At 60.8% G+C, this 22,917-nt stretch overlaps 1 protein-coding gene across 1 annotated transcript; it reads right to left on the reverse strand.

Annotated features, from left to right (window-relative positions):
- Positions 1-10,195: 10,195 nt before the first annotated feature.
- Positions 10,196-18,829, reverse strand: MEX3D (mex-3 RNA binding family member D). Its single transcript, XM_081282782.1, has 2 exons — positions 18,189-18,829; positions 10,196-12,437 (listed from the first exon to the last, which is right to left on the reverse strand). The coding sequence occupies exons 1-2, from the start codon at positions 18,754-18,756 to the stop codon at positions 11,038-11,040; spliced, it is 1,968 nt and encodes a 655-aa protein (XP_081138908.1). The 5' UTR covers positions 18,757-18,829; the 3' UTR covers positions 10,196-11,037.
- Between the last annotated feature and the right edge of the window lie 4,088 nt (positions 18,830-22,917).

Consider the following 22,917-nt stretch of genomic DNA (forward strand, 5'->3'; position numbering starts at 1 on the left):
GGGTGGGGCCCAGCCTGGGTGCCCGCCCTCCCTGCCAGGATTGTGTCCTGGACACCAGCTGCAGGTCAGGTGCCAACACGGCTCCCCCCCAGGCCAAAGAGGCTAGAGCACAGACCCTCCTGAGGCCTTTTCCCACTCAGTCCCAGAGCCACCATACACGGATCCCAGGCCCCGCCACTTCGGGGAGGTCACGGGGTCACCTGGTTTTTTCCATCTGTTTCATACACTTAGGTTCTTGCAAAAAATAGTCCCAACACACACTGCAGCCTGGCTTCTGCCCGGGTGCACTGTGCACCCATGTGTGTAGATCAGCTCCTGCTTTTAATGGAGTGGGCAACGGAGAGACGCAGGCGTTTAAGGACGGCAGTGGGGCAGTGACCCGACAGACGCTGTGGCCAGGGACAGGAGTGCAGGAAGCAGCAGAGGTGTGGGGAGCCCGGGGTGGGCCAGAGCTGGGTGAGGACCAGGTTCTGCACCTTGGGAGGGTCTGGGGAGCCCCTGGGGAGCCCCGAGGAAGGGGGCGGGTGGAGAGAGGACCTGTGGGAAGCAGAGTGGATGTCGGGCACTTTTAGTGACTGAACTGACCTTTGCCACTTTTACAGAGCGACACAGCAACCCGCGGAGCAGCTCCTGCTCCTCACTTTGCTCACTTCCCAGGGCCTGAGAGCCCACAGAGCCCACCTCCAGCCCTGCACCCCGGGGCCACATCCGTCTCCCCTGGACTCTCCTGTCACTGGGTCACAGGACCTCAGCACGAGGTCCTCAGGTCCATCCACACTGCAGCTGTCACCTGGCTCCTGTCCTGGTGAGGACACTCTGGAGTATGGACAGAGCACTCTGTCCCTCCGTCTATAATCATCTGGTTTCACATGACAGAACGCCCCTCCCAATCCTTACGAGCAGGGTTGGCCTGGGACCCAGAGGCCCCAGCTCAGGTGAGGCCCCTGGCGCAGCCTCCCTGCTCTCTCCACCTCCACTCCGCCAGGCTCTGTCTTGGCTTCAGCTTTAGCGAACGCTCAAGGCAGTGGTGACCCAGGGGAAGTAGCTGACTGTGGTCCAGTAGGTCCCAGTGGAGCTGGCTGGTGGGCCTGGGACCTGACCTCCTGTGCTGGCCTGCACCAGAGGCGGGGGCTCAGGGCTGTGCTCCTGATGGAACATGGATCTGTGTGCAGATGGGGGGGGGGGCTCCAAGCTGGCCCCAGCAGCCCTGTCTTCTGAATTCATGGCCTGGGGCAGTGCCCTCCCCACAATGGGCTGAGCTGTGGGGCCAATAGGACATCACAAGTGAGCCAGCCTGTGGCCTGCAGTCTGGGTTGGTGAGTGTGATGGGCTCTCTGCTTGCTCTGATTCCTCACCCTGGGGACAGCCAGTCTCCATGTCGGGAGGAAGCTCAAGCCGTGCTGAGGACAAGGCTGCTGTGAGGGAGCCACCTTGACGTAGCCCAGCCTGTAAGTGACAGCCCTCAGCTGCACTTGACTGCGGCCACACGGCCACATCACTTCTGAACTCCCCAGGTGCACAGTGAAAAACGCGTTTATTTGTCTGGGGTCCCTGAGCTTGGGAGTGACTTGTCCCAGGGCAGCCACACCCCGTGCCCCACAAAGGGCAGCTCCCTTTCTGCCCACCACGCGTGTTCCTGGGGCGGGGTGGGGACTGGCGGCGGGTCTAGCTGTGTCTTGAAGGGACCTGTCTAACGTGTTTATTGCCACCTGTCGTGGCGTCGAGCAGCGACACTCGGACGATCCCCACGCCTGAGCCCCCCCCCGCCTGAGCCCCCCCCCGCCTGAGCCCCCCCCCGCCTGAGCCCCCCCCCGCCTGAGCCCCCCCCGCCTGAGCCCCCCCCCCGCCTGAGCCCCCCCCCCGCCTGAGCCCCCCCCCCGCCTGAGCCCCCCCCGCCCCCGGTGGTGGTTTCTCAGACAGGAACCAACAACAAGAACACGCCCACTTCCGGGCCTCGCGGCGACCCCCGCTTCGTAAGACCGCCGCCCGGGAGCGCGTCCGCGGCCAACCGGCGTTCCTTTCCCGCCTCGAGGGTCACGTGACCCAGCCTCTGGCCCACCGCCTCGTGGGTCCGTCCGAGCACGTGACAGAGTGCCTCCTCCAATCACGGACAAGAAGGCCGGACCGCGGCTGGGCGTCTCCCTGGGCGCCCGGCAACCGCGTGACGTCACAGCGGGGGTGGGGCAGGCCGGCTCCCTGCGCGGTCCTCGGCTCCCTGCGCTGGCGGGGAACCGGCCGGGCGCGGGGTGGTGGGCCCACCTGGCCCGCAGGGTCACACATAGTAGGATTCTGTTCATATGATATTTTTCAAATGACATGATGTCAGAAAGGGAGGACAGATTAGCGTTGCCGGGGCTTACTGTGTGGGGAGGGGGCTGTGGGGCGAAGGGGCAGTGGGAGCGACCCTGGATGCAGTGGGCAGTTCCACCTTGGGACAGGGGAGCGAGGGCACAAACCTGTCCCGCTATAAAACTGTAGGGACCCCCCACAGCAGTACAGGAAGTAACACAGAGGACCCGGAATAGGGCTGCTGGACCTTATCATGTCCACATCCGGCTGCGATTTGGCAAAAACGACCCCACCGGGGAGCCCACCGCAGGGCCACGGATCTCCTCTGGTTTCTGGAGAGCTCCTTGAGAGGTTTCAGCAGAGCACCCACCACTTCTGCACCCTTGACCCCGAACAGCCCCCCTCTGTCGAGGCGGGTCCTCCGCTGCACACAGCGCACAGGCTTGTCTCCGCAAGTGGGGCGTCGCGGGTGGAGGAGGAAGGAGTCACTGCCTAGCCCCCCAGATGAGCCCTCACCACAGAGGGGGCCTCAGATGCCACAGCCAGATCACTCTCACACCCTCTCTGGCCTTTCTTTCAAATGTGTGTGAATATACAATTATCTCAAGAACATCTTTCAATTAAAAATCGTCTTGGGCTGGGGATACAGCTCAGTTGGTAGAGTGCTTGCCTCACATGCACACACCAAAAAAAAAAAAAAAATATATATATATATATCATCTTGGGTCAGGGTGATGGCAGAAGCCTATAATTGCAGCAACTCCAAAGGCTGAGACAGGAGGATCACAAGTTCGAAGCCAGGCTCAGCAATGCAAGGTGCTAAGCAACTGAGACCCTGTCTCTAAATAAAACACAAAATAGGGCTGGGGATGTGGCTCAGTGGTGGAGTGCCATCCCTGGTGCCCCCCCAAAAATCATTTTTAAAAGAAAGGGAAAAAATTATTGTTAGTAAGGTGAGTTCGGTGGTGTGTCCCTGTCACCCCCCTACTTGGGAGGCTGAGGCAGGTGGATGAGTGAAAGATCCAGTGTCAAAATAAAATTTAAAAGGGCTGGGGCAGGTCACTGTCCTCCCTGAGAGGACCCATCCTCTCCCTTGAGCACATCTTTTCCTTTCTCCTTTAATAGTCTTTGCTATATTAAAAAAAAAAAATCTGGGGATGTGACTCAGTGGTAGACATTGCCCAGAAGCCCTGGTTTCCACACTCAGGGCCACAAGAAATGAATGAGTAAGTGATCTTTGGTCCCTTGTAGGGCTTAATAATATTAACTTAATGTAGTATCACCATGCAACACCCCCCAGGCGCCTCCCATATACACAAACAGTGAACATGGAGGGTGGCCCGGGTGCTGCCCTCATGTGCACACGGCCCTGGGTTGACTTTCTCTTCAGCCTCGGTCCTGGGAGCTGTCCTGTCTGTGGTCAGAGCCAGTCTGCTTGCAGCCACCGAGGCCAACAGGGCTTCTGGTCCTCCAAGCCATGCCAGGAGTCAGAAGGCTCTCAGCAAGAAAAATGAGCGCTCTCAGATTAGGTTGATTCTTGATGGCACATGGGTTTAGTGCTCTGGGTTTTTTCAAACAGTTTTACTTTAAAATATTAATGGCTGGGTGTGGTAGCCACGCCATCATCCCAGCAACTGGGGAGCCCAAGACAGGAGGACGGCAAGGAGGTCAGACTGGGTGACTTAGCAAGACTCTGTATCTAAGCAAAATAAAAAGAGCTGGGAGTGCAGCTCAGTGGCAGAGAGCTGGCCCAGCAAGTGTGAGGACATGGGGCCATCTCTAGTGCCCTCCTCCACAAACTATACCTTATGTATTAATAAAATAAATACATAAAATCAGAAGAAAAACAAGAATAACCTGGCATAGATCATATTCGCCTATAAACGGATGCATCTGTAGAATGTAATCTATGCATATGGAGGTTGGGGTCCCAAAGTGACAGTGCTCAGGTATGAGCCAGCTCAGAGACCTTTTGCTGTGTTGAGATACTGGGGCTGAAGCCCAGGGCCTGGCATGTGTTGGGCAAGTCCTCACCACTGACCTACACCCCTTTTTATTTTGAGACAGGACTTTGCTAAATTGTGGAGGCTGGCCTCAAGCTTGCATCCTCCTGCCTTGGCCTCCTGAGCAACTGGGATGACAGGCAGGGCCACTGCACCAGCTGATACATGGCTGTTAAAGCCCAACCTCACTGGGATCCTGGGGTTTCCCCAGTGCCCTCTTTCTACCCTGGGACCCCATTCAGGACCCTACATGGCTTTAGTTGTCATCTCTCCTTGGGCTCCTCTGAGCCATGAGTTTCTCAGTCCTTCCTGTCCCTGCTCAGGGGTGCTCTGCACTGCCCCCTATTGGATGCCGATGCCTTTCTCTGGTTGGACTAGGGTGACCCCTGTGGGGACAGAGCCCACAGAGCCAAGGTGCCCTCTCATCACCTCATATCAGGGTACAAGCTGGGAACACGACAAACCAGGGAGTGTTGACCTTGACCCGAGTTGTCAGGGGCTCTTGAAGCCCACTGTTCAGCTGGTGCTGGTGACGCCCGCCTGAGGGCCACTGCCCTGGGCTCTCCCTTGTTCTACATAAATCAGTGAAATGTCCTCTCTGTTTGGACAAGTCCCAACTTCTGTTTGCAAACAGGGAAATAAATGCATCTGCTGAGACCTTTGTTGTCTGGCCCTCCCTCAGGTCCCTTGCGAGGGACCTCTTCTTGTCTCCTTATTGTCGGGTGGCCCCAGTGCCCTGGCTGCAGGTGAGAAGGCGGCGGGCGATGGCCAGTGTCCCAGCACGGCGGGGGCCCGGGCCTGCTCGGGGCAAAGGAGACGCTGTGGCTCGTCCAGTCCAGTCTCGGAGCCTTGCCACAGGCCCCTGGTGAGGGCGACCGAGGCCCGCCCTGTGCCCACCAAGCTCCAGCTTCCACCTTAACAGACAACCCTCTGCCCAGGGCCACGCAGGACAGGGTGTCATGTGCTGCGCTGGACACACGGTGGCGGCAGAGGACAGGCTGCTGGCTCGACAGGCTGCTGGCTCCACCGGCGGCTGACACCGTGCTGGGTGCGGGGCAGCTGGGCGAGGCCCGTGTACCAGGGCTGTAGGCCTCCTTGCGGCTCCTGCCCAGAGCTGCCCACTCTGGACCCTGGGGCGCGTCGGGCGCTCGGGCAAAACCAGTAGGTGCCTGTGGAATCCGTTGTGGCCTGTGCTCCCCGAGCCCCTCCTCCGTGACTTGTGACTCAGGATGCGCTGCTGGCTAGAAGGCACTGAGAACCCAGGCTGACTCCCTCTTCCTGCCCATTCCTCGTGGGGTCACTATTTAGCAGATCAAAATACAGGTGGCAGCGGCCACCTGTCACTCCAGTGACTCAGGAGGCTGAGGTGGGGGTCTCAAGTGCAAGGCCAACAGACTGTCTCTGAATAGAAAATAAAAGGGCTGGGGGTGGCTCAATCCCCGGGTCCCAAGCCAGAGAAACCAAAGACCCCCAGGCAGGACCCGGGAGGTGGGCTACGAAGCGCGTCCTTGTTTGAGAGTCCGTTGAGCTGGACGTCCTGCACTCTCCAGGAGGGACTGTGCCAGCCTCTGCCTCTTGAGCCCTGGCTCCTGGCGGCTCCTGTGTCTCTCTGGCATGTCCCCGTGGTGGTGGGATGGAGCACTTTGTTGCTTTCTGGCCCTGCTTAACTCGACGCTCGTGTCCAGGCTGTAGAACCCGCTGCCCTCCAGGGCTGGCCGCTTTAGCACAGCGGCACTCTCCTGCAGCGACTCCCCCGGGTTCCCGGTGCACGTTCATCTTCTGTGGCCCTGGAACTGGGAAGTCCTGAATGCAGATGCAGGCAGCTCCTGGGGCTCTGGGGACAATGCAGCCGATGGCCCGGGTGACCCCACTATCACTTCCCCCACGTGGAGTCCCTCTGGCCGTGTGAAATGACTGATGTGTCCTCAGGTCCTGGGGCTGGAAGGGGACGCTGCTGGAGCTGTACTCCGTGGCCCAACATGGCCCAAGGTCTCCCCTCTTCTAGGTGGCCGTGGGGCCCCAGGGCTTTTGGGGCTGCCCTGCTCTGGACCTCACGCCACTCTGAGTCGCTCAGCTTACCATCACGATAGCAAGATACCTGAGTTAATCGACAGATAAGGAGAAAAGGGTTTTTCCGGCTTCAGTGGTCAGCTGCCCTGTAGCTTTGGCCTGTGGCCAGTCAGGGCATCATGGTGGATAGACACCCTTCACCATAGGCCACGGCCATCCCCTGTGAGAGTCATGGGGACCCAGGTGCTCCCAGCTGTGCCACCTCCAGTAGCCCCCCCGGGGACAGGCCCGTGGGGGCCTGGGACGGGGAGCACAGCCCTCTGGCCAGCACATGAGCACAGAGCCTTCCTGCTGCCCGGCTCCTGGTCCACCACGCTGACCTGCACCTGGAGAAGATGTGTCCATCCAGGGCCATAAGGGACCGCAAGGTCTGTGGGCAAACTCCCTTCCCCCTGCTCTCTCCGGGGTGTCTCCTGTTGACGTCTCTACGTCAAACCCAGTTGGGGGGGGGGCGCCACGGGGCGCGGGGCACACTCCTGTAATTGGGAGGCTGAGGCAGGAGAATGCAAGTTCAAGGCCAGCCTCAGCAACTTAACAAGATCCTGTCCCCAAAAGTGACAGTGATAAAAAGGCTGGGGTGGGGCACGGTGGTTAAGTGCCCCTGGGCTCAATCCCCAGAATCAGGAATAAGAAAGAATCAGCTTCTCCACTGAGCTGGACTCCTGTGGCCCCGCGGCCGGTGCTGGGACTTCTGTCCTGCACCGTGTGGACTCAGAGTGCCACCATCATTGCAGTAAGTTCTGTTGGACATGACGGACTGCATTCTAGAAGATTCCACAAAGATCCAACGTGGAAGTCACCAGACACATGTGGCTATTGCGTTTCAGCTGACGTGGACGTTCTGCTTGGCGGAGTGCGGTGTGTGCTGATGTGGACTTCCAGGGCAGGTGGACTCTGCAGGATGGGTGAGGACGAATGTGGGTCCCAGTGACCAGATCACCTCACGAGAAGAGAGCGGGCCGGAGGCTGTGCCCCACCTGCCAACAGGACCACCCGGCACTCCCCACTGCTGAGGTCGCGAAGCCCCTCTGAACCCTTCCACACTGGGGTCACGTCTTCAGAGCACCAGCTCTCCAGGGACACCCCTGGATCTGAACCCCGTGTCCCACTGAGGATCTGGATCCGGCGGGTGAGGCTGGAGAGGATGCCCGGGGTGCGACCTTTCTCCTTCCAGCCTTGTCCCCTATTACGGCACCTGCTCCTCGGAAGGAGCCCTGTGGCCCACTCCAGGTCCCTGCCACCTGGTCTCTGACTCAGCCCCCGGCCACCCCAACCAGCTGCACCTGCGAGCACACCTCCCGTCTGCCTCCTGAGCGCTGACCACCCCCACCGTCACAGCCCCTCTTTCTGCTTCCACCCCTCCCCCCTCAGGCCCACCCAGGCGCCCACCCCCTGCCTGTCCACCGCCTGCCTCCCCACCCAGAAGGTAAGCCCGGAGGCCGCTCACCTGCTGGACTGTCCCACGTGACTAAGGCCAAGCCCCATTTCACACATGTGCAGACTGAGGTAAAGAGTGAAGCCCAAGGTCCAGTGCAAAGAGGGGGCCGTGGCGGGACGCAGGGTGGGACTCCAGAGGCTGGACTGTCCCCACAAGCACAGGCACAGCCGGACTCCATGCTGGAGCCTGCTGCTCCCGGGTCCAGGCGGGAGAACCCAGCTCTGCCCTCGGCTCACCCGGGGGCCTGAGGAAGCCCAGAGGGACTTCAGCCTGAGCAGCCCAGTCCCCGAGGGTCTGCGCATGGGACACCAGGAAGAACTTGGGCCTTCAGCTTCCCTGAGCTGAACCTCTATGTGAAACATCCGAATGGAAAAGAGGAAGAAATGGAGTGAGGAGCTGCAGGGGCTTGCTCACGGGCCTGGTCTCCTCCCGGGACACTTCCCAGCCTGAGGGGCTCCAGCCTGCTCCGGCTCTCAGTGCTGGAGAGCTCACTGGCCGCCAAACTCAAAGGCAGGGATCATTTTCCTCCAGGCCTGGCTGGATCTAGGCCTCGAACCCCGTCTCCGAGAATCCCTCCGGCTCCCCCAGGGCCAGGTGGCCACAGGTGCCCAGCACCAGCCCAGCGGCCCCAGACAGGGGTCCTCAGACCATCCCCAGGCCATGCCCTGGGCCTGTCTGTTGGCCAGTTGTCCAGCTGCCCCAGCTCTGTCCACAGCCTGTCCTCCTGGCAGCCCGAGCCTGGGCCTAGGACCCTGGCACCGTGTTCCTTCACTCCTTCCTCCCAGCACGTTCTGGGCTTGGTACGAGGATAAACCAGGCGCTTTACCACCGAACGCCGCCCCCGGCCTTTTTTAAGACAGGGTCTCCCTAGTTGCCCAGGCTGGTCTTGAACTTAGGATCCTCCTGCCTCAGCCTCCAGGGTTCCTGGGGATTACAGCAGCATACCATTAGAATAGGCAAAAATAAATAAATAAAGGGAGAAAGGAGAGTCCTCCCAGTTCTGAGTGCCTCTCCCCCAGCCAGCCGCAGCCAGCAGACAAGCTGGGCACAGCAGCCAGAGGCACAGCTGCCCAGCACGCCCGCCTCCTTCCACTGGGGCTCAGACCTCTGAGTCCTCTCTTCAGGGCCCCTTCCTTCCACAGGACGCCCAGAACCTCCTCCTCTTGGCCTCCTGGGGAGGGACAGTCTTTTCCTGCCCAAGCTGCCAGGGTCAGCAGTACCCTCTCACCTGCTGCCTGCTGGCCACCCTCTGCCATTTGGCCCAGGCCTGACCTCAGCCCAGGCTGCCAGGGCTCCTGTGGCCGTGGCCCATGCTCTTTGCAGACTTGTGGGTCAGCCCTGGCCAGGACAGAGAGCCTCAGCTGGGCTGGTGGGGAACTCCATCCTCCACCTGGAAGCTGAGGTCCAGCCCCAGGTGAGTACAGCTGCACTCTGGGGGCGCCAGGAGTCCCCCTGGCCTCTCCCAGCTCTGGGGGCCCCAGGCATCCCTGGCCTCTTGGGTGGGTCCTCCCAGGCTCTGCCTCCACACAGCTATCTCCCTCATAGGGGCACACTGGAGGTGAGGCGCCCCGACTCAGGGCGACTCTCTCTAAATCCTTAATCATATTTACACAGACCCTTTTCCCAAATAAGGCCACATTTGGCACCAGGGGACATCTTTCCTGGGTGGCATTCCTGGCCACACTGCAGTGCCCCCAGCCCCCAGAACTAGGAGGCCGGTCCTAAGGGGTATCTCCGCCTTAGCGGGTGGGGGGACAGGCCAGGGGTCCAGAGAGTGGGGCTCATCTCCACTGCTGCCACCCACAGCGCGTCGCTCCCGAGTCCCTGAGCCCCCACCCTCCAGGCCCCTTTCACACTCCTCACTGTCCTAGGGGGCTGTCCCCCAGGCCCTCCCCATGACCCACCCACCCTGGCCCTGTGCCTGATCCCTGGGACAGCACATCGTCTAGTTTCATGAGTCACGTGGGTGGTTCCACTGTCCACGGACCATCCACCTGGTGGCCACTTCTTCCTGACCTCCTGGGCTCAACCCACCCCTGAAGAGCTGCCTGGTGACCTGTGGGCTGCCCTTCGGGGGAACAGATGAGAACAGGCCGTCACCGCATCCTCTGCAGACCACGAGGTGTTGTAGTCGATTCTCCACCAGGACCTCCAGCCTGGCTCCCCATCTAGACTGGCACGCCCCACTGTGGGGTGGGGCCACACACACCTGGCCGCGGGGGAAGGCCTGCCTCTGCTGGTCCCTGGAAGCCAAAGCTGCCCCTCAAACCCCAGGGCCCTCAGCTGGACCAAGGCAGTGCTGGAGAGCCAGAGCCTGGGACCCAGAGCTGGGAGGAGCCAGGGCCAAGGCCACCCGCCCACACTCCACACACCGGACAGCAGGGCTCAGTGTAGTAAAAAGACTTTATTAAGAAGGCTTTGAAGTCAAAAAATAAAACTCTTGATACAATGTTTTTAACCTTTAAATCAGCTCAGCAAATATATAATCAGTGATTTAGCTGTGTAAGATTAAGGGTCCATTACTTCATTTAAAATAAAATATATTTTTTAGTTCTTAAAATTTATTCCATAAAGTACATATTTCCCTATAAATTCCCTACATATACACAAGAGGTAAAAAGTAAAAGTTAAAAAAAAAACTTTTAAAAATTTAAAAAATGACAAGAATCACAGCAGGAAGGGGATTCATAATTAAAAAAAAAAAAAAAAAAAAAAAGAAACCTCTGGGTGAGACACCCCGGAACCCCACCCCTGCCCGGCCCCACTGAGTACAAAACAGCAAATGTTTGCCCCCAAACGGGAGTAGAAATGTCACCCACCCCTTCCTGGGAGTGCCTGTGTGTGTAGTGGCTGTCAACCCCGGACAGCTACCGACAAAGGACCAGGGCGGTTGTAAAAATCCTTGTTTTGTTTGCTGGGACCCCCTGGGAGGGGTGTCTTAAATAAAAAGTGCAAGCAGACCTTTTCTCTCCGTTTTATTTTAACCTGTCCACTCAATACTGTCATTTGTCAAGAACTGAGGTGCTGCAGCTGGGCCGCCGGCTGGCCGTCTCCACACCTGGCCGAGGAGTTAAAGCTGTCTCTGGACTCTGGCTGGCCCCTCGCGGCCCCTCCTTCGCCCCTGCCCCACGCCCATCACCCCGCACCCCCCCAGGTCCCCCGCTCATGCCCACCCCAGCACCGCCAGGCGGCAGCCGTGGGCCTGGTGGGGAGGCCCCGGCCCCGGCCGAGTGCGCACTAAGAAAAGATATGAATGGCCTGGGTGGCCGGCGTGCGGCACGCAGGGCACTCCGGCTCGCTCTTGCCGCAGATGCGAACTGCGCAGTCCATGCAGAAGAGGTTGTGGCCGCAGGGCACCAGGGCGGCCATGGCCTCGCCCTCGGCGCACACCACGCACTCCCGCGCCGGGGCGGTGGTGGGTGGACCGGGGGCCCCAGCAGCAGCGGAGGGGGCCACTACTGCGGCCCCGGAGGAGGTGGAGGGCTTGCGGTTGCTGTCGGTGGCGCTGGAGTCCAGGGCTGAGGAGGCCGAGGCACTGCTAGGCAGTGAGGTGGCTGTGGAGAAGCTGGCGCTGCTGGAGAAGGGTGGCAGGGAGGTCTGGGAGGGCCGCCAGGGCAGGGCACCCACTGGGTCCGGAGCCCCGCGGCGGGTCAGCGGGAGCTCCAGGCCCAGGCCTCCAGGCTCAGGCAGCGTGGGCGAGTGGCGCGGGGTGCCCGCAGCACTACTGCGCCGCGCCCCCGTGGAGGCGGGCGCTGGGGCCCCGTTGACGGCCGCGCAGCCACTGAAGGCTGGCAGGGGCGCGGCCCGCTCGAAGGGGGCCCAGATGGTGGCTGCCGCAGGCACGGTCAGGTCCAGTGCCAGGAAGTCAAAACCAAAGTCACAGTCCTCGGGGGTGGCCGTCCCTGTAGGGGCTCCAGCGCCATCCGCACCGAAAGTGAAGCCCCCATTTCCAGAGCCGCCATAGGGGCTGGCGGGGCCCGTGTCCGGCACTGGCGGCCCTCCACGGTTGCCCGCGTAGAAGGCCTCGGGGGTGCTGGGGGCGCCCAGGGCACTGTCCCCGCGGAGGCCGCTGGTGGCCGTGGGTGGCCTCCGTCCCGGGTGGGGGGCCTTGGCCCAGAGGCTGGCGGCGGCCCCCAGCAGGTCCAGGCAGACGTCGGTGCCGTTGGCGTGGAAGTCGCTGTCGGGGCCGGCTTCCGTGAAGGCGCCGGTGCGCAGCGTGATGTGCGCCTCGATCTCCTCGCGGGCGCGGTCCACGTTCTCGGGCATGCCCGTCACCGCGAACACTGGCTCCTTGTCGCGTCCCGGCGTCACGATGTACGTGTGCGTTCGCTGCTGGATGCGCTTGATCGTGGCGCCCTTGGGCCCCACCACCAGCCCTACCACACGGTAGGGCACGCGCACCTGGATGGTGGTCTGTCCTGGCAGGTTAGGTGGGCCGGGGGCAGTGCCGGGCAGCCCACCCGCCTTGCTGCGTGTGGCGCGGATCATGGAGAAGTGCTCAGCCGCTGACAGGATCTCCCGCTTGGCCATCTCCACGTCCTCCTTGCGGCCGGTCACAATGAACACCGGCTCCTCCCCACGCACTGGCGTTTTGATGTACGTGTTGGTCTTGGCGCGCAGAGCCTTGATCTTGCACCCTGCAGGGGGACGGAGACCCAGTGACCCAGGGCCATCTGCCCAGGACAGCCCGGTGGGAAACCGGATGCAGGGCCAGTGAGCATGCCCAACCCGGAGCCCCTCCCTGACTATCCTGATGCCCCATGTCCTTCCCACCCTGAGCCTCAGTTTCCCCTGGACTGGAAGGGTCGGCAAGACAGCAAAGAGGACCCTGCTGTAGGGGTCTCACAATCCACTGACCCTCTGTGGACTGTTGTGGTCTGAATGGCCGCCTCCAGAGAGTGCTAAAGTGGGAGCTTCACTGGGAATGGGGGCACCCTCCTGAATAGGGCTGGTGCTCCCCTGGACCTTCAGCTCTGTGAGGACACTCAGAGGGCATGACCTGTGAGGTTCCAGCCCTTGGGAGCCACCAAGTCTAAGGGTGCCTTGCTCCTGGACTTCTCAGCTCCCGGGGCCTAAGCAGTAATTTCTGTCCTTCAGAGCTGCCCACCTGAGGGTCTGCTACAGCAGCAGGCACATTCATACTACTGCAGTGACCTCAATGTGTCAGCAGGGTCTCTGCAGAGGTGGCTGGTTAAACTGAGGTCATCCTGGATAGAGCAGGGTGGGCCCTAATCCAACATGACCGGTTTCCTTAGAAGAGACAGCCAGCCAGTGAAGACAGAGATGGGGCGAGCGGTCTACAAGGCAGCAACTCCAGCAGGAACACACTGGGCACCGGAGAGGCAGGAAGACCCCCAGAGCCTCAGGGGGCGGCGCAGCCTGCCCACCTTGACCTCAGACTTCTGGCCCAGTTCATTTCAGTCACTGAGTTACGTCAGCATCAGGAAATGAACACAGAACCTTGACACCAACTCCCCGTTCAAAGTGTGGTGACAGTCTCAAAATGTGGAGACCACTTAGGATTGTCCTCCAAGAGCCCTCCCTAGGCTTCCAGTCCCCAGCCAAGGGGAGTGGCCCCTGGGCCATGATTCAGGACCCCTTGAGAGGCCCATGTGCCTTTGTCACTGCTGGGGGAACTAGGGGCCCAACCCCACAGGAGACAAGACAAGAGACTTTGATCATGGCATGCCACCCCATTGTCTGGGCAGCCCTGGGCATGTGGCCTGCCCAGGCCTGGACATCCCTCCCCACGAGGACCACGAGGCTCTGTCAGGCATCTCCTGCCTCAGCCCAGGACTGGGGCCAGGCCCTCTGTCCTGGGAGGCAGAGTCCACAGGGCATGCTGCTCTTGTATCAGCAGGGGCGAGATACAAAATTAGCAGGACCACAGGGTTTGACGGGGAAGAAGCCACCCAGATGGCATCTGGGTTAGAAGATGGGACAGCAGGGCCTAGGGCCAGTGGTCACAAGTGTTCAGTGGGGGCCACTAGAAGGTGGCAGAGGCAGACCAATCTGAGGAGGACAATAGGCCCTCAACCCAGGGCTTTGAGCAAAGGCCGGACTGGGAAGGGGAAGTCCCACACCTCCCAGGAAGGGTGGCCAGCTCCTGCTACCTCCTGAGTACAGGCCGCTCCCTCTGCACCCAAGTCCTTCCTGGCAATCTGCCCCTCCCCCCAGGACCACCAACCTGGCTCGTCTCATACCTCAACAGCCCTGCTCCTCATGCCCCACCCCTCTGTCCCCCCTTCCCCTGCTCAGATCACAGCCCAGCACCCCCTCCCTCCAGGAAGCCAGTCCTGTCTGGTGGGCGCCCCCTCCCCATACCGGGTTTCCTGCGCTCCCCTGCGCTCCCGGCTGGGCACTGCGCAGCGAGGGCGCATTCTAGGAACCCTTCCCAGGCAGCAGGAGCACGCATGGCCTCATGGGCTCAGGGCAGGCTCGGAAGGCAGGAGTGGTTTGTGGCCCAGGTGTGCACTTTGAGAGAGAGGGGAGGAGTAAAGGTGCAGAGAAAGGGTGCAGGATTCACCAGGGTGGGGCTTTGTGGCTCTGCAGGGACTTGGACCAAGCCTCCTGGGTCTCACTGGGATGGATTGTGGTTCGGGGTCCTTCCATCCTGACCTCCCTCCCGCCCGCCCAGCTGGAGGGCATCTCATATGACCTCAGCCTGGCTTGGGCTGAATGAGATGGCAAGGTGCAGGGTGGGAGCAGCTGTGGACGGATGGCAGAGAGGCCAGGTGAAGGGGGTGTGGCCAGGCTGGGAGCCAGCAGCTTCCCCGGCCTGCCCCGCCTTGCCCTGTCCCAGATGGCAGGCTTGGGTGGAACCCGTACGGCCACAGGGTCTCAAGGAGAGAACCCAAGCCCAGTTTGCCAACTGAGTGCCATCTGCTTCAAATCCCACCCTCTAAGACGCTGTGCATGGCAGGGTTGGACCAGGAGGCTCACCAGTGCCATGACATTGGGGCTACAGGGTGGGCAGCAGCACCTCTGCCCTCTGGCGCAGTGAGGCAAAAGTGGGTGGTGGCAGCGGGTGAGCCTCAGGCCTGGGCGTCCTGGGAGCTACCAGGAGTCAGTGGGCAAGGCTGATGTGCAGATTCCTGGCCCTGCCCCAGATTCCAACTCTGTGACATGCCGGAGGCTGACCCATGTCCTGACCTGCCCCTGTAGCCCCCACCACCCTCTCTTTGCTGTGGTCAGTCCTATTCCCACAAAGGCAGGGCGGCCAAGGTCCCACACAGGGCCTAGACCAGGGGCATGGCTCAACTGGCCCAGCTCTGGGCATGCTTGGCACAACAGGCCTGACACAGGGGTCTGCAGGGTACAACAGGCACGAGGCAGCGTGCCCCCAACACCACAGCACCATCGCCAGCCCCCAGAGAAGCACACAGGTATGGGGTGGGGGCGGGCCACGAGCCCTGGGGTGGGACGGACACAGGCATGGGGAGGAGAAGAGTGGGCATCTGGACCTCCCCTTAGCTGAGGAGGCAGTCTGAGGCCACTGTCCTCTGCTTGGGACAATGGCAGAGAGGGAGGAATCTGGTGGCTTCTGTCCAAGCCCTGCAGACCCTGGTGGTCTGAGCACCCACCCACAGCCAGGAGGGGTCTTGTCTGGGAACTGGCAGAGGGAGGCAGCCACAGGGCACAGACATGCAGAGGGCGGTCAGAAGGCAGCTGGGAGGGTCTCAGATGGAACCTGTGGGGAGTGCGCAGTGGTCCCTGGGTGGCCTTCGCTGACCCACTGGGCGTCTCCACTCTCTCTGCAGGAAGGCTCCAGTTCCTCCCTGACCCAGCCCTGCTCACAGGGTTGGAATCCACCCCTTGCGGACCCTCACTCTGGCCTGCCCCTCTCCACGTGTGACCAGCGACTCCATCCCCTCTAGACCTGGGAAGCAGCAAGGACCTTCTGTGGGACACATTGACAAGGCAGGACAAGTGCGGCCAGCAGAGGCGAGACTCATGTTAACCGTCTAGGCATGCCAGGTGTAATGGCCTGTGATCCCACCTCTCTAGAGCCTGAGGCAGGAGGAACACAAGTTTGAGGCCAGCCTCAGCAACTTAGTGAGGCCCTGTCTCAAATAAAATATAATAAGGACTGGGGCGTGGCTCAGTAGTGGGGGGCCTGGGTTCAGTCTGCAGCATGTCCTGCCCCCATGGTACAGATCTGGCAGAGGAAGAAGAGGAAAGTACCCTCTGCCCAGGACCTCAGCTCAGCCAACAGAGAACTGGGGGAAGGGGTGATGATTGTGCTGTGTCCAGAAAGCCCTGAAACCCATTCAAGGACTCAGACCACAGGCTCAGGGAGAGCACCTGACAGGTGTTCCTCTCCTGCCCCCCACAGGAGGGTGGCATGAACTTGGGGTTTGACAGGAGCCCCAGGATGAAGAATGGGGTACAGAGCAGAGAGACAGAGTGGGCAGAACTGAGGCACAAAGGACTGATGGACACCCTGGAGAACGAATATGGGGGGAGTTGGGAGCCACAGATGGTTCTGAAGCTTGGGAGGGGCGGACTGCTGAAGCTGACATCCTGTCCTGGCACTAAAGGTTCCCTCTCTAGGGCCCTGTTCCCACTTATGGGGCAGCTACTGTGTGCACCCTGAGCTGGGATCAGAAGCAGCATCTTGTTGAGCACCTCAAGACAACCCCATGGGCAGTGCTATCTCTAGCTCAGAGAAGGCCTCTCTGCTCGGGATCAGGGGACCACTGCAGCATGCAGGGTGACTGCTCAGGGCCCACTGTACCCCAGGGCCACCTTGCTCTCTGCTGCCTGCAAGATCCCAGCCTGGCACCAGACAGAGGGGTGCCAAGTGTACATCCAGGAGATCAGGCCAAACCTGGTGCTCCAGGGTGGGTTCCCCATGACCCTGCCTCTAAAGAATGTTCAGCCTGAGATCCTGGGCCAGATGCCTTCTGCCCGACTCCAACTGGAGTGGACATTTAGGCAGCAGAACCCATGCTTTCACAGAGAACATTCCTCCCCTGTCCCCCAGGGCCTGCCTGGTGGGCTGGGCAGAAGACCCCAGACCTGGGCTGCATGTCTGTTCCCACAAGCTTTTAGACCCCAGGCACAAAGGAGCTGGCCGTGGGCCTGAGGGGAAAGGCAGCAGTCCTGCCCAGGGTCTCGCCGTCTGGGACAGCAGGGCTCAGAGAACTACCTGACCCACTCCCTCATGATGGTCCCTAGGCCCAGCACAATGCCTGACCCTCAGTGTGTCCCCACACAGGGTGGACAAATGAATGAGAGAAAGACAAAAGGGCTTGCTGGCCAACTGGTCTACCCACCTGGAACTAGGGAAGGGCAGTGCTAAGGTAGGGCATCCTGTGGTCCCCTGCCTGCATCTAGGGTGCAGGTGACCTTGCAATTCAAATCCCCCACACCCTTCTCTGGCTCTGTTACTGAGAGTCCAGAGGCTGCCCCCCTCCAGCCTGATGTCTGGCAGCCCCACCTGGCCCCACCCTGAGTTCTAGAACCTGGCTGATCATAGGCGGGCAGCAGGGAGCTAAGGGCAGGGAGGGGCAGGTGGAAAGGAGAAGAAAGTTGGGGCCAGTGGGGTGGTGGGGGTGGTGGGGCAGGAGGACAAGGCCGGAACAGGGGCGGTGGGTGTGTGCTGGGGCTGGGCACTGCCCACCACCCGCCTGCCCGCCCCACAGCTAGAGGGCCAATGAGCATCGGCCAGCCTGATGTCACCCTGCAAATCTAGCCTGGCTCTCTAACAAAGAGAACAATGGGGCGGGCAACAGGGACGCTCTGACAATGCCGCTGCCCGGACCCCCACACCCTGGGCCTGCCCAGTGCCAGCCTGCCAAGGAGGGTTGTGGAGATGCCCCCAAAGCAGCTTCTGCAGCTGTCCCGTCCATGAGCCAGGTTGCCTGACTGGGGGCAGAGAGCGGGTCAAAGCATCCTCTCACATCCACAGGAAGTGAGAGCAGCCCACCAGGAAGGGGTCCCCAGACTGGGGGTGTTGGGATGCTCCCTCTCTGCTTTACCAGATTTCCCTCCTTGACCCTGCAGGCCCTCCCTAAGCCACCTCCAAATCTGAGCCTGCTCCGCCCCACGGCTCTGGCGGGGATAAAGCGCCCACCGCCCAGCCCGGGCCAGGTTCCCAGACCTGTCTTGGGGTGTCCCTGCGGGCTGCGGGGGGCCCTGGACAGCCGCTGCAGGCATAACCCTGTACTGGCTGCAGTCGCCCAGACAAAGGCGGCGGCGGGTCTGAGAGTGATGGGAGGAGCGCAGGCTGCGCCCAACTTTCTCCCAGGGCCGGCGGCTGGACAAAAGCAAAGGCGGCCACTCAGGCCGGAGCCCACGCGGGGCGTGTCCAGTGTTCAGCCGGGAACTGGGCTGTGGAGACCCCCTCCCTGGGGCAGGCGGTGCCCCTGACGGCGGCCACTCACCCTGGCGACCTACGATCTCGGCGACATGCTCCGAACTGGGCACCGGCACGCACTCGGTCATGTTCACGCTCTTCTTTCGGCTGCCAATCACGCTCATCTGCTCCGCCAGCAGCGTCGGAGGGCCCAGAGCCGCGGGATGGGGCGCGAAGCCGGCGAACACGTCCGGCGGCGACGGCCGGGGTGGCGGCGGAGGGGGGCTCACGTCGGGCTCCAGCAATGGCAGCGCGCCGGGGACCACGACGGGCGCCACGGCCAGGGACGCGCCGGCCTCGGGCCCGTCGGGGGTCGCAGGCTCGGCCTCCCCGCCGTCCGCGCCGCCCGCCACGCCGTCCCCCGCGCCCGCCGCCGGCCCCTCTTCCTCCGGGCGGCCGGCGGACCCCAACCCCAGCGCGGACAGCTGGTCCAGCGCCAGGCGCAGCGCCGCGGCCGCGTCGTCGGGCTCGGGCGGCGGCCGGGGCGCGGCCTCTTCGGCGCCCGGGGGCGGGGGGCGCGGGCTGGGGTCCCCGCCGGTCGCCGCCCCCGGCCCGCCGCCCCCGCCGCCGTCCGGCTGGCCGGTGGAGCCGGGCATGGCGGGCGCTAGCGCTCGGGCCCGCGCTCCTGCCGCTCGGCCGCCGGCCGCCCGCGCCGCCGCCCGCGCCGCCCTCCGCCTCTGCGAGCTCGGCCGCCGGCCGCCGGCATCCAGCGGCGGGGCGGGGGCGGCCGGGCGGGGGCGGCGGCGCGGGGCTGCTCGGGCCGGGCCGGGGGCGGCCGCGACTCTCTGCTGCTCGGCGGGCTGCGGCGGCTCCTGGCGGCCGAGGCGGCGGCGGCGGCGGCGGCGGCGCGGGACGCTCCTGCCCTCCCGCCGCCCGCCGCCCGCCTCCCGGCCGCTCGCCCCGCCCCACCCCGCCCCGCCCTCCGACGTCACCGCGGCCAACAATGGGCGGCTGCAGCGCGCACGCGCGGGCCTGGCCGGCGGTCACGTGGCAGCCCCGCCCCCGCCGTGGGCGCGGACCCGGGCGCTCGCACGTGCGGGCGGGTGGCAGTGCGTGGGGCTCCAGCCCGAGTCCCCCTCGCTACCGTCGCTCGGGCTTCCAGCTACTCCGCGCCTGCCATCTCTCCTGGTGCCAAGGACCCCCGTCCGCGCGCGCCCCGGGTCTCGGACCCCTCTTTCCGAGTTCCTCCGTGCCAGGCTTCCGAGGCAGGCGCGCTCCTACTCGCCACCACTGGGAAGGTCAGCGCCGGATGGGGGCGGCTGTGTACCCCAAGCCCCAAACCTCCGCCTGGGTGATGCTCCGTGGGTGGAGGGCCTCCCACCATCCGATCCCCCAGGCCCACCCTTTCTGAGGTGCCCCGTGCAGGGGAGGTGGCTCTGCCTGTGGGTTCTGAGAGCAGCCTGGCGTGTCCACCTGCAGAGCCACCCAGTGCCAGGTGCCCTACCTTCAGCAGCCTCATGGGCCTGCTGGGCTTCTGTGAGATTTCTCCTGGTGGATGAAATAGAATAAACCCCACCCCCACCGTGGCTGAGGGCGCACCCTCGGGCCAATTGCCTGGCAAGTCTGGGTTCGTGGGGGCAGCCTTGCCTGTCCTGGTCCTCCATCTTTCCATCTCCTCTCCCAGCTGCGAACATCCACAAAAGATTGTCCACCACTTTTGGTCACTTCTCTCTACACAGTCATCAACACAGGTGCCCGTCAGAATATCGATGAAAGTCCTGGCACTAACCTCGGTAGGTTCCTCTGCCCAGAGCCCTCCTCCCTGCAATGAAATGTCATTCCTGACCCCTGTTCAGTTACAGCCCAGTTCCTCTACTGGGGTCCCAGACTGCACTCCAGCATTTGGGATTGATAAGTACTTTCAGATACTTCATGTCTAGCCCCTTCCCCATGGGACAGACCCACAGTCCCCGGGCTTCCGGAGACAGACTGTTCCGGAGTCAGAGACCGACTAACATCCTCACTCCCACTCTCCTCTGTGGCCCAGTCTCCACACAGAAGCTTCCACCTGCAGTGGCTGGTATTCAAAGCCAGAGGCCCAGCTGCCCAGCTGGGCACCAGGAGCTACACCACAGCCTGCACTGGACTGATCCTGTGGGGTGCTGAAGTGAGGGAGCAGGAGGGCTAGGTGGAACAGGACAGAGTGCCAGGCTGCTGGCCGCGGGCGGGAAAGCTGAGACCAGGGTGGTTAGAGTGCACAGGCATTCCTCAGAGAGCCGGACCCTGCCAGCCCCTAGCATGAGGTCCAGTCTGTCCAGGACTCAGGCTCTTGACCTCCTGGGAGGGCCTTCCCTGCCCCGCCTCCTTTTCTGCCTGCCGGTTGCCCCACCCAGGTTCCATGCACACCTCCTGTCTCTGAGGGATTGGGGGTGGCTTCCAAAGAGGGGGCATGGGAGTTCTTATGGAGGAGGAAGTTGGGTCTTGGGGACAGAGTGCCTGACCAGATCCATCGCTGCACTTCCCACCATGGCCGCCCTGCAACTCGGAGAGAACAAGAGAGGGCCTGGGAGTGAAAAACAGGAGCAGAGGGCCACACCTGCAGTCCCAGTGCTGCAGGCTGAGGCGGGAGGGTGGCACGTCTCCCCAGAGACAATTGAGTGAGACCCTGTTGGGAAATAAAAAGAAAAAGGGCTGGAGGTGTAGCTCAGCGGCAGAGCCCTCTAGGTTTAACCTCCAGCGGCAGTAAGGAAAAAAGTTCAAGGTTCAAGATGGGCCCTCATAGTCTTTTCTTTCTTCCTTTTATTTTCTTCTGGTGTGGAGATGGAACCCAGGGCCTCACCATGCTAGTCAAGTGCTCCACTACTGAGACAGGGTCTTGGCTAAGTTGCCAGGCTGGCCTTGAACTTGCCATCCTCCTGCCTTTGCCTTCCAGGCAGCTGTGATGACAGCTGTGGCCACTGCACCTGGCTCCTGGTCATCTCGATGAAGCTGGGTGTTGGCATATGAACTTCACTGGGTCTGATGTGTGTTTAAAACCTTCCATATTAAAAAAAAATCATTTTTAAAAAGTTTTAGGAAAAATCCTTTGAGAGATTGGTTTGGAAATGTTTGTGGATGAAATAGCATCAATACCCCCGCCCATTGGGCACGGGTGGACATAGGGTGGAGTCCAGGTGGAGATAGTGAGGAGGCTGCTGCAGGTCCATGGGGGTGGCCAAACCCTCACAGTATGTGTGGTACTGGGGACTGAACCCCAGGGGCTCTACCACTAAACTACAGCCCAGGTTTTATTGTTCGAGCCAGGGTCTCCCTGAGTTGCTGTGGCTTTGGCTCCTCCTGCCTCAATCTCCCCAATGGCTGGAGAGACAGTCTTGTGCCACTGGCTTGGCTGGCCTCTTTTCTATATATGTAAAATCTAACTGGGGAGGGGGGCTGGGTTGCAGCTCAGTGGTAGAGTGCTGGCCTGGCCTGTGCAAGGATCTGGGTTTAGTCCCTAGCACTGAAAAAGTTAAAAATACGGAAAAAAGTAGACAAGGAAGAAAAGCATATTGGGGGCAGTGGTGCATGCCTGCAATCCCAGGGGACTTGGGAGACTGAGGCAGAAGGGTGGCAAGTTCCAGGCCAACCTTGGCAACTTAGCAAGATCCTGTCTCAAAATAAAAAGAGAGCTGCCAGACAATGCTGTTCTCCTATGATCCTGGTGATCTGGGGGCTGAGGCAGGGGAGTCACAAGTTTGAGGACATCCTGAGCAACTTAGACCCTGTCTCAGAAATTAAAAGGGCTGGGTATGTGGTTCAGTGGTTAAGTGTCCCTGGTTCTGTCCCCTGTACCTCCACCCCACATACAAAAAAAGGCTGGCAATGCTAATTTTCTTTTCTTTTCTTCTTCTTCTTCTTTTTTTTTTTTTTTTTTTTTTTTTTTTTTTTTTGTGGTGCTGGGGTTTGAACCCAGGGTCTTGTGCATGCTAGGCAAGCAAGCAATGCTAATTTTCATCATGAGGACTTTAGTAATATTTATGAGGACTTGAAAGGGAAAAAATCCTATATACTTGTAGTATTTGTTTTCTTTTTTTTTCTTTATTGTAGTTGTAGATGGACAGCATGTCTTTATTTTATTTGTTTATTTATGTGGTGCTAAGGATCGGACCCAGTGCCTCACACAAGCCAGGCAGGTGCTCTGCCACGGAGCTACAGTCCCAGCCCCTGTACTTGTAGTATTTATTTTTGTTTTGTCCGTTTGTTTTTTTATTTTTGGTAGGGGGATTAAGCCCATGGGTGTTTTCTACTGAATCACAAATCTGAGTTGCTTTGTTTCTTGCTAAATTGCTGAGGCTGGCCTCCAACTTGTGGTCCTCCTGCTTCGGCCTTCTGAGCTACTGGGATTACAGGTGTACACTACTACACCTGGTTATTACTTACAGTTTTAAAAGTATTAGGGCAAGATGGTAATAAGGAAGAAAGAATGTTGAAAACAGCGTTTATTGCATATAAGGTGTATTCAAAAACAGTGGCTTCAAGGAAGTGCACTGGAAGCCAGATCTCAGCCCAGGGCCTCGCACATGGCTCTGGGTGATCAGATGCCTGGAAACTGCACCTGGAAGATGCTCAGGAAGGCTCATGGGTTTATTTTTTTGTGGCTACAGACTTTTTTTTTTTTTTTTTTTTTGGTCATCTGGTGGTGTGGGACCCAGGTTTGGGACCCAGTGGACCCCACCAGCATGGTGCTGTCCTGTCAGGCCCCGCCCTGGCCCCTCTTCTGGATGGGTGCCTAAACCCCAGCTCTGTGCTCACTCCTGGGGCAGGTTCCTTGCACTCAG

The sequence above is a fragment of the Spermophilus citellus genome (genome assembly GCF_964194105.1).
Source record: "Spermophilus citellus genome assembly, chromosome: 3".
Classification (NCBI taxonomy): Eukaryota; Metazoa; Chordata; class Mammalia; order Rodentia; family Sciuridae; genus Spermophilus; species Spermophilus citellus.